General features: G+C 42.6%; 1 protein-coding gene across 3 annotated transcripts in view; it reads right to left on the reverse strand.

The window, feature by feature from the left end:
* Window positions 1–4,910: 4,910 nt before the first annotated feature.
* Window positions 4,911–15,511, reverse strand: part of GNE (glucosamine (UDP-N-acetyl)-2-epimerase/N-acetylmannosamine kinase) — a 33,207-nt gene continuing 22,606 nt past the window's right edge. Inside the window, exons 6-11 of one of the 3 annotated variants that reach the window (XM_065878483.1) lie at window positions 14,963–15,173; window positions 12,314–12,443; window positions 11,720–11,941; window positions 9,149–9,331; window positions 6,421–6,537; window positions 4,911–5,901 (exon numbers count right to left, since the gene is read on the reverse strand). In XM_065878483.1, coding sequence (XP_065734555.1) covers window positions 5,666–5,901; window positions 6,421–6,537; window positions 9,149–9,331; window positions 11,720–11,941; window positions 12,314–12,443; window positions 14,963–15,173 — 1,099 coding nt within the window. In that variant the 3' untranslated portion in view covers window positions 4,911–5,665. The remainder of the gene's footprint in view (window positions 5,902–6,420; window positions 6,538–9,148; window positions 9,332–11,719; window positions 11,942–12,313; window positions 12,444–14,962; window positions 15,174–15,511) is intronic. The other 2 variants (XM_065878481.1, XM_065878482.1) reach the window with 2 other exon arrangements.

Consider the following 15,511-nt stretch of genomic DNA (forward strand, 5'->3'; position numbering starts at 1 on the left):
CAAACATGAAGCTTCATTATTGACCACAAGATATGCTGCAGTTGGGAGTGAGGTTGGTGAGGAATTTCCTTTTATCCTTTCTAGGGCTGAGGCACAGCCACTGGGTGCCAACCCCTGCCTTGAACTAAAATAGCTCTGAGTTTCTATTGTCTATAGTAGGAGTCTGTGGAAGTTTCCATTGAAAAGGGAGTTCCTTGGCTAAAAGTTAACCCCTTATTGCCCACCAAAGATAGAGCTTTGAATCCCCACACCACCCTAGACATTTTCTCCCAGGTGGCTCTTGTTTGTCACCGTCCCTTACTGTAGGATCTTGGATAGTATATTTCAGCAGGGGTCTCTCTAGGAAATAAAGCTAGTGAGACCCTTACTCCTCTGGATTCAGCCAGTAAACCTGAGTCAGGATGGCATGAATGTGGCTGGCCCCATTAACTCGGAATCCCTGTAGCACACATTGGGATCTGTGCCATCCTTAGCACTTTGCTAATATTTCTATTGTCAAGTCCTTCATCTAGACCTTGCTGGCCAGTACAGCAGCCACAGGTGGCTATTTAAGTCAATCAGAATTAAAAATACAATTCTAGCCCCTAGCTCCATTTCATATGCTCTGTGTCCACATGTAGTTAGGTAGCATTCGGATTGCACAGGGCAGATTATAGAACATTTACATCATCATAGAATGTTCTGGACCACAGTGGTCCACACAATAGGTGCCTGTAGGAGACTGTGTTCCATTCAGGCATCAACACATTCATTATTTGCTCTCAGAACCTGTCACATTTTAGGTGATGGTTTGAGTGACTGATAAAGCTGTATTTCAGAAATCTGCTACTAATGGTTACCTGATACTAGTCCAAGTTGGAGATTGATGTAATGCCACATTCAGGAGGTGGAGCAGGGATAGGTCTTGCCATTGCCGAGAAGGAAAGTCCACCATCTCTCCTATGGTAATTATGTCTGGAAGGGAGAGGAACATTTACTTTTCTGCCTACCTTCCCCTCTCCAAGCATCATAGTTGGGCATTCCTTGATCTGGCCCGCATTTCTGGCCTCTTCGCTATTCCTCCCCTTTAGCCACCTCTGCTTGTAATCAAGCAGTCACTTGCAAGCAACCATTAGTTGCTTCTGGGCCTTGCTAATGCCCTTGAAAATGTTGAAATCTGGTTTAAGAACTAGCTGAAAGGCCACCTCCGTAATGCCTTTCCTTTCCCCTGAGCTCCCATGGCCCTCTACGTGCAACAGCTTACCTTTTGATATTGTCTTGGTGTCATTTGGACTTGTCTTGCCTCCCACACAGGATGGGCTTCTTGAGGGTGGATGTGGCCGTTAATCAGATGTCAGTAAAGTCTGACTTTCTCGAAATCAAGAGGTGACTGGATAATATGACAAAAGTAATGCTATATGCATCCAAGGCTAGGTTGTAAAAGGCAACACAGCTTACGGCTGGTTTGTTGGAACACACAAGCTGGTAGTCCTTGAGCCACCATGTAAAAAGTTCTACAATCCTGAAGCCACCATGCTATGAGGAAGCCCAAATCAACCAACGTGGAGAGACCGGGAAACTACAAGCAAAGAGAGATGCATGGCCAGCCCTATTCCAACCTCCTGTTCCAGCTCCAGCCACTGTCTAACTGCACGTGCATCTGATGCCCTGAGTCAGAATTGCCAGGGAGAGCCTTTCCAAAATTCCTGACCCACAGAAACCACGAGAGAAAGTGATCACCGTGTAAGCCTCTTAAGTTTTGAGGTGGCAGTAGTAGCTTTGGATTGTTTCCAACGCCTACATTACTCACATGGGGCTTCATTAAAAAGGAAGGAGTTGGTTCAGAAACTCAGTGAGTGCTCAGTATTTAGTTTCAAACCTCTTTCTTGGGACCACTTTGATTTTTATGTCAAATTTTAAATGGATTCAACATAGTATTGGAAGTACTAGCCAGAGCGCTTAGGCAAGAAAAGAATAAAAGGCATCCACGTTGGAAAGGAAGAAATAAAACTGTCACTATTTGCAGATGACATGATTTTATATATAAAAAACCCTAAAGACTCCACCAAAAAAACTTACTAATAACTACTAATAAATGAATTACGTTGTAAGATACAAAATTAGTATACAGAAATTTGTTGCATTTCTGTACACTAATAACGAACTATCAGAAAGAGAAGAAAACAATCCCGTTTACAATTACATCAAAAAGAATAAAACACCTAGGAATAAGTATAACCAAGGAGGTGAAAAAACTGTACACTGGAAAGTATCAGACACCAATGAAAGAAACTAAAGACAAACAGACCCCAAGCTCATGGATTGGAAAAATTAATAAACTCAAAATGGATTAAAGACTTGACTATAAGGCCCGAAACCATAAAAATCCTAGAAGACACAGGCAGTATAAGCTCCCTGACATCAGTCTTGTGATGATTTTTTTGGATTTGATGCCAAAAGAAAAGGCAACAAGAGCAAAAATAACTGGGACTACATTCAAACTAAAAAGCTTCTGCACAGCAAAAGAAACCATCGACAACGAAAAGACAGCCTACTAAAAGGGAAATCATACATACAGTGAAGGGTTCATAGCCAAAGTATGCGAAGAATTCATACAACTCAATAGCATAAAAATAATCCAATTTAAACATAAGAGGATTTGAATAGACATTTATCCAAAGAAGCCAAACAGCTGGCCAATGGGTAAATGAAAAGGTGCTCAACATCACTAATCACCAGGGAAAATGAAAATCAAAACCACAATGAGATACCACCTCACATTTCTTAGAATAGCTGTTATCAAAAAGACAAATAAGTGTTGGAGAGGAGGTGGAGAAAGGGAACCCTTGTGCACTGCTGGTGGGAATGTAAACTGGTGCAGCCACTATGGAAAACAGAATGGAGGTTCCTCAAAAAATTATAATGAAACTCCCATATGATCCAGCAATTCCAGTTCTGGGTATTTATCTGAAGAAAACACAAACATTAACTCAAAAGATATATGCACTCTTACATGCAGCATTATTTACATAGCCAAGGTAATGGAAACAACCTAAGTGTCCATCAATGGATGAATGGATAAATAAAATGTGTAAATATATATGACAGAATAGTATTCCGCCATTAGAAAAAAAATGAAATCTTGCCATTTGTGAAACATGGCTAGACCTTGAGGGCATTATGCTAAGTGAAATCAGACTGAGAAGGACAAATACCGTATGATCTCACTTATATGTAGAATGTTAAAAAAACAAAACAAAACCAAGCTCATAGAGAACAGATTGGTGGTTGCCACAGGTGGGGGGTTGGGAGGTGGGGAGTGGGTGAAGAGGGTCAAAAGGTACAAACTTCCAGTTATAAGTCATGGGGATGTAATGTACAGCATGGCGACTATAGTTGACAATACTATATGGCGTATTTGAAAGTTGCTATGAAAGTAGATCTTAACAAGGGAAAAAAGCTCTTAACTATGTATTGTGACGATATTAGCTAGACAGTGTGGTGATCATTTTGCAATATATATATTTTAAAGTTATATAACAATGCTTTCTATTAAAGTTTTTTGGTGGGGTGGTTGTTAAATCAATATTAAATGCCTTAAAGAAGTTATATGACCTTCAGAAAGTAAGGAGCACAACAAATCTCTTTTGGGAAGGGGAATGCTTTTAGCTAATGAGCTAATTAAGAACAAAACAAAATACAAAAATGGCAGGATTTCCACAAGGAAATACATTTATTTTTTTAGAATTTGGCTCAGAACAGTAAAATAAAAATATTTACATTAAAATAAATTAAGACGTGATCATTTAACTGTATGTAATAATTATTATGTTGGAATATATTAGCCTTTCCATGAATTTAATAAAAACTAAGATTTGGGTTCAGATTCAATACCATCCTTCCAAATATTTGGTATGAAACTTGGTAGCAGTGCAACTGTCTGGTGTATACAGTGGTTGTAGGTTTTGTCAAAGAACAGCTGATGCCCCTTCATGGTATACCGACCCGCCCCAGACACTGATGGCCAAGCCAACTAGCTTCCTTCCCAGGAATCAACCAAGACCTGGAGATTATTTCAGAGCTGACAGAGTTCTAAGAATCAGCCAACGTATCTGTTCACATTAACCCACCAGGAAGGAAGTAATTCAAATGCAAACTTGATTCCTTCATTTTATATGTGAACACAGAAATAATGTTGTAGAAACCTTCAGGTTTTCCTAAAATAATAAACAATCTGAAAAACATACGCATGTCCTTTTTTAGGTCATCTAAAAGTACCCATAAAAACCTGTCACTAGACCAAATACTGTACTGGCAAAATTTCCACAGCATACAGGAATATTTTTTTAAATTCACCACTGAGATAGTGTCAAGGATGAATCGATTCATTTGCTAATGAGATATTCTTGTCAAAGCTCTTGGTAGCCTGGAATAAATTATATATATATATATATTATATACATATATATATATTTGCACTTTGGAAGTTTTTGATATGAAGAGAGGTTTGTGTGGCTTAGCAGAAAAAACACAGAGGGACCCGGGTCAAACCCTGTCTTTAAGACTCATTAGCCACGCAGCTTTAGGCACACCACTTGACTTAGTTTGGGGTTCTATAAAATGGGAATTAAAACACCTACCTTACTGGTTGTGAGAATTTAGAATAATGCATATGAAGCACCAAGTTCAGAGCCTGGCACACAGTAGGCACTTAATAAATGGTGGCTATCAGTATTTCTTCCAGGTTGAAATTAATAGCAAGAACCTTGGCCTTTGTTATCTTGACACCAATTCGAGTGTGGAATCTTATTTAGCCAGAATCCAGATTCACAGATGTGGGCTCTAGGTATGACACACAACAAACACTGCCTTAATCAACACTCCAGGGTCATATTCAACATAGTATGAAAAGCTATTGAAGGGAGAGGTGTCTGCTTGTCAGTAGCAACGATCCTTCTGGGATGGTTAATCTTTCAGAGGCTGTAAGTCCTATGGCTTCTCAGCTGGCCTTAAGAAGATAAGGACAAGGTCACTAAGGCCACTGTAATTCAGATCCCTGATCTAAAGTTGCTCAAGATTCTGAGAGAGTAATAGCAAATAACATCTTTCAACAAGTAATGTTTGGGGGTGAGAGATACGTACACCTGATGTCCTGATCGTGGCCATGGTTTCATAGGTATATATATGTCAAAACTCAACCAAATTGTGCACTTTAAAAAATACCTCAATAAAACTGCTTTTAAAAGGTTTACTTAAGCCCTTCATGGTGAGATTTCCTTCTGTTCCCTGACTGGATCCCTTTCTGTGTTCTGAACTTAGGGTCAGAGGAGGAAGGATTAATAATCCAAACTCCAGTATCAAGGTCACACCCCAAGCAAGGCCTGCAGGTCTAAGTGGTACATCTAGTAAGCAGAGTCCTAAGGCTTCCTCGGCTACTACTGTAGCTCCTTTTGGCACAGAAGATTGTGACAAGGTTTGAGCTGAAATGACCCCACAAGGAGCAGCATCTACAAAAACGGGTGGGGAAAAGTGACTCTGGAAGAGACTAAAAGCAAAAACTCTGCCAAAGTCGCCTGCCAAATAAATTGAAATACCAAATTTGCCTTTTAAGAAATGCTCATCTAGAAGACAACCTGATTCTGCCAAGGAGCTCTTGAATCTCGGTCCACCTCCACTCTTCAGAGGACTAGTAGATCCTGCGAGTCGTGTAGTCCAGAACCATGCTGGCCGCGCCGAGCAGGGCGGGTTCCACCAAATCCGAAACCACCACGTCCACGTCCTGAACCGAGGACAAGGCTTGCTGGCGGATGACGTCTTTGACAGTGTGGATATAGTGACTGGCTAGGACTCCAGAGAGGATCACAAGGGAAGGATTCATAGTGTGGAGGATGTTCACAACCGCAAGACCCAACGCTGTTCCAGCTACAGGAAAACAAAAATTAAAAACAAGTTTTCGGGGTGAGAGCCAAATCCAAAGTCAAAGAGGAAGGTGGAAAAGAGCACCAGCCAGGAATAGTTCGTTCACACTACCTCATGGAAGCAGTACTTTTAAAGCTGTTTATGATTTATCCTTAATATGAAAAAATGATTATGTGATACTCTGAAATGAAAAGAGCTGGATATAAAACTGTACATATACTATACTATATGATCTCAACTATGTAAAAAAAAAATAGACTGGAAGGAAATGTTAATAGTTGATATCTCTGAACAGTAAAACTAAAAGATACTTTTTCTTACTCTCCTGTATTTCTCTAAATTTCCAGAAAATGAACAAGTAGTTTTTTCATAGTTGTAAAACAAAACAAAAGCCTGTTTAAAAAGGCAACGCTACCAAATACCTTGAACAGTAAGTAGGAAAATTACCTCTGCACTGGTCCTGAGGGCTGGGCGTTTGTCGGAGCCCTGGGCTGTCAGAGCTGCCCAGACCTGCGTGCTCACCTGTTCTCAAGATGCTCTGGGCCTTTGCATTGCCAAGTTTCGCAGCTTGGATGAGATGGAGTGCGCCCACAGCTTCGTCTTTTGGCACTGACATCCCTTCCACCAAGAGCTGGTCTTCTGTTTGAGCAGAGGTGAGAAGGAGAAGCAGTCATTCATGAGCTTCGGAAGGCCAAGCTCATAATTATGCCTGTGGGCGGTAAGCCTCCAAGTGGGAAGATGATAATCTCTTTTCACATTTGCAAAGCTTTTTATCATTCGTAAATATCCATATACATTTGCCAGAGGGCTTTGCTGCCTGCTTATACATCATCCAGAACTTCTCTAACTGGAAATCCTCAACTCTGACCAGAGCCTCCTTCACTTCCCCCTTCCATATTAAACAACCTTGAAGTGTTTTTTTCCCCCAAGTTACCAGAACTCCTCTGCATTCCTCTCCTTCCTCATCTATGCCAGATGCAAGGCTGCATTATTTGCCAGTGACCCACAGTGGCAGGAAGGCACAGCACCTCAGAAACGGACAGACCTGGGTTCAGCTGTCAGCTCTACCACCACGGGCTGCACTACCCTGCCCGTGTCACCTCCACGTGTTGCTCTTCTAAGACTGGGGTAATGATACCTACCCTAGCAGGATTCCTTTAGGGATTAAATGAGAAAATGGACTTAAGTACTCAAGTTAAGTGCTGGCCAGAGTAAATGCTAAATGAATGGTAGATATTTCTGTAGTTATCTGTAGTCCTTGACTTTCTGCCCCTCACACTGCCAGCCACCAACCCAGATCAAACTCCTTCCTCATCTGCTATTACTTGGGCTCTGATGGGAGAAAATCCCAACCAAGCAGACGGTTACCTAGACACCAAGTGGTGGTCTCCTATCTTCCAAGGGCCCTCACAGCTGCTCTGGCCACTCTCTCCCATTCCTGTTCATTACCCTTCTCAGCCTTCATCTCCTCAGACCGTCTATCCCAGCTCCCGCTACCAAGAGATTTTCCCATTTCTGACCTCTCAGATAAAGGATGCCTCCAGGTAGAACTCCCTTACTCCTCTGCCCCTGCTTATAAATAGGTCTGTGTTCCCACATCCCGCTGCTCTCCCTCTCTCGCCCCTCCACCAGGGCTTCACAGCTCATCTCTCCCTCCCTCCCCAGGGGCCTTTTTGTAAGGGCTCCTCCACCCTTCCCCTCCTGTGTTCTCAACCCTCACTTCTGCTCCTACTCAGGGTAGTTAGGCTTCTGCTCCTCACTTGACTGAACTTCTTTAAGATACGCATTTACCCCCATGGGGGCAAAAACTGGTTCTTGTGGGCAAAAAAATTCTTACTCTTTTTATACAGACAGTAACAAACAACAGACAAACAATGTATCTGTGGTATTAAAGTTTCATGGGGTTGAATGATTAGGAAAAATTGTCTAAACATTTAGGCTCCTTAGTGGGGGGGTGATGATAAAAATGAGACTGAAAAATAAACACTGTTTTCAGGGCTTCAAATGATGTCCTTCCTCAGGGTCAAAGCCAATGAACTTTCTGGTTTCCTCTTACTCAGCACTTGACACTACCCACTGCTCTCCCTGAAACACTCCCTTTTTGCTTCCTGTGACTTCACCCTTTCCTGGTTTTCCTCCCTGCCCTCAAGTGCTGACATTTCACAGGATTCCACCCTGGACTCTCATCTCACTGCAAGTCTCATTCACAGGTTTAATGGCCACCTCAATGCCCATGATTCCAAATCTTGACTTCAGCCCTGTCCCCTCTCCTGAGCATCAGACCCCTGCAGCCAGCTGCCTCCTGCACGCTCCCACCTGCATGTCCCACTCGTTCCCAACTGTCAGCTTCTGCCAAGCCCTGTTCCTCCTCTCATGTCCCCACCCCCAAAGCTGTCCACCCAGAAAACTGGAAGTCACTCTAGAACTGTCCCCCCTTGAAGCCAGCCTCCATTCAACTACCATTTTCCCACTAGAAAAAAAAGTGTGGTGAAGAATCTAAAATTTGGATCTATGTCTTTTCCCTAAAATTTTTCAGTGGTTTTTCCATTAACTGCTGGTCCTGGCTTACCTCTTGCTACACTATACCCTGCCTTGCCCTTATGCACCAACACCAGTTTCCTATGCTTGGAAATGCTCCCTGGCTCATCCAAACTTGCCTCATTAATTCTATTTACCCTCTTGACTCTCAACTCCCAGGACAGCACCCTAACGCTCCCTTCCCTGTATGGAGAGGGCGGGGAGGGAACACTGGTGTCCTTCCTATATGCATCTATGTTCCTTGGCCATCGTTCTTATTGCACTTGACACACCAGGTTGTAATGATATTAAATGACTCGCTCTTGAATTAGACTAGAAACCATCCTGACATTTATAACATGTCCAGGAATAGGTGTAATTCAAATAAACCTCTCAGAGTTGAAAAACTAATATATTCATCCATTTAATTCTCCATTAAAATCTCTATAAAGTACCCATCCTGTGCTAGGGGCTGAGAAGGCAAAAAGGAAAGACATCTCCCCTGCTATCCTGGAGCTCAAGACCCCGGCCCTCCCAGTGCTGGAGAGGAAGGGTATTAATATGGGTCAGGACCAAGAAGACTCTGAGCTGCAGTATGTGGAGCCCTGATTTTCCTCTAGGGAGTGAAAAGGTTAAAAGTTCTGGTGTCAGCGTTCAGCTCTCTTTGGAATATCTACTTTGAAGTACTTGTCTACCATTTGGCTATTTAATTCCTCAGGTGAAAGAAACTGACCATCATGTAGCTTTTTTGCTTCCCTCTGCAAGGCCATTCCAGAGGCATATGCTTCAATACACCCATGGCTTCCACAGGAACAGTCAGGCCCATCCAGGGACACCACAATGTGGCCAAGCTCCGCAGCGCAGAAGGAGCTACCATGGATCAGTTCATGCTGATGGATGATCCCCCCACCAATTCCTATAGTGAAAGACGACAATCACTGAAGTGGCTCTGCACCTGAAACAGAAAACTGTGCTATGGCAATGCCTCCTCTGTTTAGCAAAGCTTTGGAATGTGAGGTTCTATATGGTGCCTACTTTCCTAGATAGCTGAAACTTACTAAGTACCAAAGCTTTACCTGGAATCATTTTGTATGGAAATATTTTTAGCTGATCCTCCAATGCCCTGTGTTGCATCTGCTTGGCTCACTATGATTTCAACTTGGTTCTCACCAAGGCCTTCTCCAACACTCAAGTAAGAGCCTAGTAGCCATGCACACACAGTTGCCCAGAAGCAACTGTCAACCAAGAAGAGACAGTAGCCAGCAGATTAAGTGGACAACTCTGGGTAGTATTCTGCAGGCTTTCTGGGAGGTTCTGGTAGATTTCAACCCCCACTGTCCTCAAGGCAACTTTGATAATACATCCTCTAATGGCTCCCCTGCTCTGTCCCACTCTTCCCACTCCCTCACTCCTGCTTCTCAGAATCACCTCCAAAATAAAATACCCACACTGAACTCCTTGTCTCAGGCTCCGCTGTGGGAGAAACCCAAGATAAGACAATCTTTTTGAAAGGTTTCATACCCCACCTGCTTTTTTTTTTTTTTTTTTTTGCAGTACCGGGCCTCTCTGTTGTGGCCTCTCCCGTTGTGGAGCACAGGCTCCGGACGCACAGGCCCAGCGGCCATGGCTCATGGGCCCAGCCGCTCCATGGCATGTGGGATCTTCCCGGACCAGGGCACGAACCCGCGTCCCCTGCATCGCCAGGCGGACTCTCAACCACTGCGCCACCAGGGAAGCCCCCACCTGCTTTCTTAAACAGAGAATATGAAACATGGTTTTGCCCCTTCATAATGCCACCATGTCTAAAAATCTATGATTCAATAATTATGAATATCGATGAGTACTTTTTGTTATGGAGTTGAGGAGCTAGTAAGGGGTAAAGGGCGTTTTGCTTTAATAGGGTCTGCATTTTAGAGTTGTCCTGCCATCTCTTACTTCTTGTGGCACCTACTCATGAACCCTCACTCCTCTAATTTGCAGGTTATTACTGCTCTGAACTAGGAAATGATATCCAAGCTTGCTAAAACTGTGTCCGAGACTAAGAGAAGTGCATGAGCTCAGCATTAGGGAGGTAGTATAATGTGGAGTTTAAGAGCGCACACGGTTTTATACATATTAGGATAGCGCAGGGAACTCCACTGTACAGTAGAAACTAACACAGCATTGTAAAACAGCTATACCCTAATTAAAAACAAAAAAAGAGCATGCACGGTTTGAAGTTAGGCATATGTGGGACCAAGTGCTGCCTCGAACACTGACTACCTGAGCCCGTCTTCTCATTTAAAAAAAAAATTGGCTTCCCTGGTGGCGCAGTGGTTGAGAGTCCGCCTGCCGATGCAGGGGACATGGGTTTGTGCCCCGGTCCGGGAAGATCCCACATGCCGCGGAGCGGCTGGGCCCGTGAGCCATGGCCACTGAGCCTGCGCGTCCGGAGCCTGTGCTCCGCAACGGGAGAGGCCACAACAGTGAGAGGCCAGCGTACCGCAAAACAAAACAAAAAAAACAAATTGGGACATCAGCAAAAGTGGTAGAGTAGGGAACTCCAAAAGCCCATCCCTTCACTAAAGCAATGAACAAACTGGCAAAAACTGTCAGAATCGAGTTTTTTGGAACTCTGGAAACTAACCAAAACTTTACAACAACCAGGGGAACAATTAATCAAGAAAAAACCGGCTGAATCTTAGTAAGAGATTTCTGGCATTTTCTGGTCCCATCACACCCACCCCTCACCCCCCAGCTTGGCGATGGCCTAGAATAATAGCCTACATTGCCAGTACAGATGGCAATACTGGAGAGAGCAGAATGAACCTTCTCAAAAAATTGTGGTGGTTTGTTTTGACCTGCTTGGTGGCTCCCGGAGGACCAGCTCAAAGGGCTTGCCTTTATCTCACCTACCCCAGAACTTCCCCAGGGCTGAGGGGGCTATCCAGGGGGCACTCATCAAAAACATTTAAAGGCAAAATATAGTTATTAGTCTCTACTGCCTAGGGCAATGGACAACAGCTGTGACAAACAATATACTAACCAAAGAGAGTAGGAGGAAATCCTGGAGAATGAGAAGCTTTGGGGAATAAGGGCTTTGAATAGCTCAGACGATTCCTGGGAATTTAGAAGGCCACATGCATGCACAGGGCGGGGCACATGTTCAGAAAAGACCTGGGTGGGCCCTCACTCTCACCTTCAGGCTCTACTCAAGCAGGAAGTGAAGGTGAAAGCTGACTTGTAAACTGCCTGGCTGAGTGGTAAAGGCACGTGCCCCAACACACACCCTAGCTCCTGAAGCAGCCGTCTCTACTCCTCTTACCTGTGCCTGTGATAAGTGTCACAAAGTTTTCAAGGCCCTTTCCTTGGCCAAATTTCCTTTCTGCAAGGGCAGCACAGTTGCCATCATTGTCTACCCATACGGGGAGATGCAAAGTGTCAGACAGGGGGGTCCTGAGATCCACAGAGTTCCACTCTTGAATCAGTTTGGTTGAATGCAGCACAATTCCTTCCCGAGGATTTACACGGCCACCTGTGGAAATGCCTGAGCTCCACCACAAACACAAGGAAAATGATTCTAATGAGCAATCTCAGAAAAGTGTGCTGACTTTCTGGGCTTGGAACACAAATTAATTCACCCAAGATCTCCTAAAACAAACATTACCAAGGACTGGAAGGAAATGTAAGGCAGTTCTGAGCTAAACCTGTGGCTCCCCATAGATTGACAGTTCCATCAGTGCTTCTCTCACAATGTTTGTTGGGGTCCCAGGAAGGCCCCATGCTTGGGGCCCACAGACAGGACCTGGAGCCATCTACACACAGGGCAGACAGTGACCTGATGTTCCATCATGCATCAGAACTCAGCAAACTGTACATTAAAATGAACATTGCTTAGGTATGTAATTTACAATCTCACCTACTCCCAAAATCCTGCAGTTCAGTTTTACAGCTTCTGCTGCAGCTTCTACACACATCTGTAGGATTAAATTAATCCTCTCTTCATAGGTTTTAGGATTGAACTGAGTATACTTCTTAACTATTTCACCCTAAAAGAGAAAAAACAGATCTGTCTCATGGGTCTCAGCTAAGGAGCATACACTGAATCTTTGACCTTTTTCACAATAAATCAGACATTACTCTAGGACAGTACTGCAGAGTCAGATGACTGCTGGGGAAGGGATCCACTGTCTGGCTTGGGCCAGCCCTGGGATACACTCAGGTCATTTCCTGGGAAGACAACCTAGCATATGGCCGTTGAAGCAATGACAACTCCACAGCCAACCAGATGGGCCCTCTCTTAAACATAAGGTGAATGTTGGCTAATCTGAATCGTCATTAAAAGGTCATTTTTAACTCTTTCAGGTTGACAAAATTTCCTTGTTTAAATACTGAAGCAACTAAATAAATATCCTAAGTCATTAAGCTTTAATCATCCGCCGTAACTGAAGTCAGTAATGGTATGGAACCACGATATTTAAATTACTGTGCTTAGTGATATGTTTTAATACCAGTCAGGGACAGTCCCTCCTAATTATTCTTGTTTTTAAATTTCTTTGCTCTTCTCACTTGTGTATTATTTTAAGTAAATTTCAGAATAATGTGGTTAAACTTTAAAAAACCTCACTGAAATACTGACTAGAATTACGTTAAACTCATAATTCAATTTGGAAAGTGCTGACATTTAAAAAAATACTCAGCACTCCTAACCAGGATATTTTTCAAGCCTTTATATTTTAAAGTTTTTAGATTTTCTTTTCATAGATCACATAGTTTTCTGGTTTAGGAAACCAGAAAACTTTATTTTATAAGTTCTGTTGTTCTAAATAGGATCACTTTTTCCATTCTTCTGTTATTAATGGATTTTTATCCATTTACAAGGCTTAAAGCTGTCACTAATGACTGTCATTAAAAATAAACCTAGTTGTGCTTCTCCGCCTTCACTGTGCATCAGAATCACCTGGGCAGCTTTGAACAAATATTGATGCCTAGTCCCTCCCCCCAGACACTGGCATCTAACTAGTCTGGGGTGGGAGCCAGGCATCCATATATTTTTTAAAGCTTCCAGGTAACACTAATGTGCAATCAGGGTTGACAAATACTCACCTAGAGAAAAACTCAAATCTTTACCTACAATTTCATGTAAGTAAAAAGTTATTGATATTTATATATTTATCATATCTAGCCATTTTACTCAATTGTGTTATTAATTCTACAAGCTTGTTGGTTTATTCATATTGTCTATAAATAACATGCTTTGTTTTACCCTGTCCACAATCGCCATTTTTGCTATTTGTTCCTTGCTTTATTCCCTTCCTAACTTTGAGAATTATGTTAAATGGTGCAGAAAACATCCTTCTTTTCCACTTGATTTTAATAGGAATGCCACTACAGAGGGTGTTCGCCATTGATATGGAATATATCACCTTTATGTTAAGAAAATATTTTTCTATTAATACTTTTTAAAGAGTATTTATAAAGAAGGCCTTTGTCTTCACTAAAATTATGTTTTGTTTTGCTTTTATTTGATCTAAACAACTTTGTGTTTAAAATCCTCTGTATTTCTCATGGATTCCTGAAACTTCACACATCTACAATGCTTCAAACAAAGATTTTTCTGTTAGGTTTATTCTTCCTTGTTAAGTCATCAGATCTTTTTTTTTTTTTTTTTGCAGTACACGGGCCTCTCACTGTTGTGGCCTCTCCCGTTGCGGAGCACAGGCTCCGGACGCGCAGGCTCAGCGGCCATGGCTCACAGCTGCTCTGCGGCATGTGGGATCTTCCTGGACCGGGGCACAAACCTATGTCCCCTGCATCGACAGGCGGACTCTCAACCACTGCGCCACCAGGGAAGCCCCAGAGATTATTTTAACATGGACAGTTTGGTGTTCTATAAAGGTTCTGTCAACACTGTGGTGATGGTTTGGTTAAGAGTTGAAGGTATGCTGTATGCAACTGAAATCATGATCTAGAGGAGAAGCAATTCCCCTCACCATTTGCAGACGCCCTCCCCTGGGTAGTGAGAGTAATCAACATACTCCATGCTACAAGCTATTACCAAGTATAGAATTTCAGGTCTCCTGGGTGGCAGATGCTCTCTCTGATGCCTAGTGGATCTCCCATTGTCAACTCAAGTCTACTAACTTGGATTCCCTGAGAACTTTACTTCTTTAAAATGTTTGTGAGGGCTTCCCTGGTGAAGCAGTGGTTGAGAGTCCGCCTGCTGATGCAGGGGACACGGGTTTATGCCCCGGTCCAGGAAGATCCCACATGGCGCGGAGCGGCTGGGCCCGTGAGCCATGGCCGCTGAGTCTGCGCATCCGGAGCCTGTGCTCCGCAATGGGAGAGGCCACAACAGTGAGAGGCCCGCGTACCAGAAAAAAAAAAAAAAAAATGTTAGTGATTAGTAAAATAGTGAGACACACATTGTAATGGAACCAAAAGCCAATACTGTGGACAAATGATTACAAGCTCTTGTGTATGTTTCTAGTCCTACCTTCCAACCACACTTTTTAAAAATCAACTACTCGTATGGGATATAAAGTTAAAACCTTAGGAGTTATTTTACCTTCATGCTGACTATTGCAACTCGGAGGTTCGTCCCACCAAGATCAACAGCCAAGGCACTTAGAGTTTCAAGAATATGGTCAATATCTTGGGAGATGTTATCCTTCACAGGAGGAAAACAGAATTTCTTTTGTAGTGGCTCTTGAAGATCAATAGATTTGAGAAACTTCAAAATCCTCGGAACAGCATTTCCATCCCCATATATCTTGGAACTGCAATGTCCAAAAAGTCAATTAAATTGTACATATTAAATTATATTGAGGACATAGTATTATTGGAATCTGAAATTTCAGGTAATAAATAGTTTGAGCTTCTTCTTTTAAAATAACAACATCTGGATCTCTTCAGCCACACTGTAACTAAATACCTTCATATTATTAACAGAATATCTAAAACCATTGTTGATTGCAATACAACTATTTCCTCCTGAAATTGCCTGTAAGATCAAAGAAAAATTATCTTTGTTAAGCCAATTTCAGAATATATCATAGTTTGGGACAGTAAAAAAATTTTTTTTTGCTTTTTTGGTTTTCATCTTTACTTTTGTAGG

This window comes from Phocoena phocoena, chromosome 6 (genome assembly GCF_963924675.1).
Source record: "Phocoena phocoena chromosome 6, mPhoPho1.1, whole genome shotgun sequence".
In the NCBI taxonomy this organism is placed as follows: Eukaryota; Metazoa; Chordata; class Mammalia; order Artiodactyla; family Phocoenidae; genus Phocoena; species Phocoena phocoena.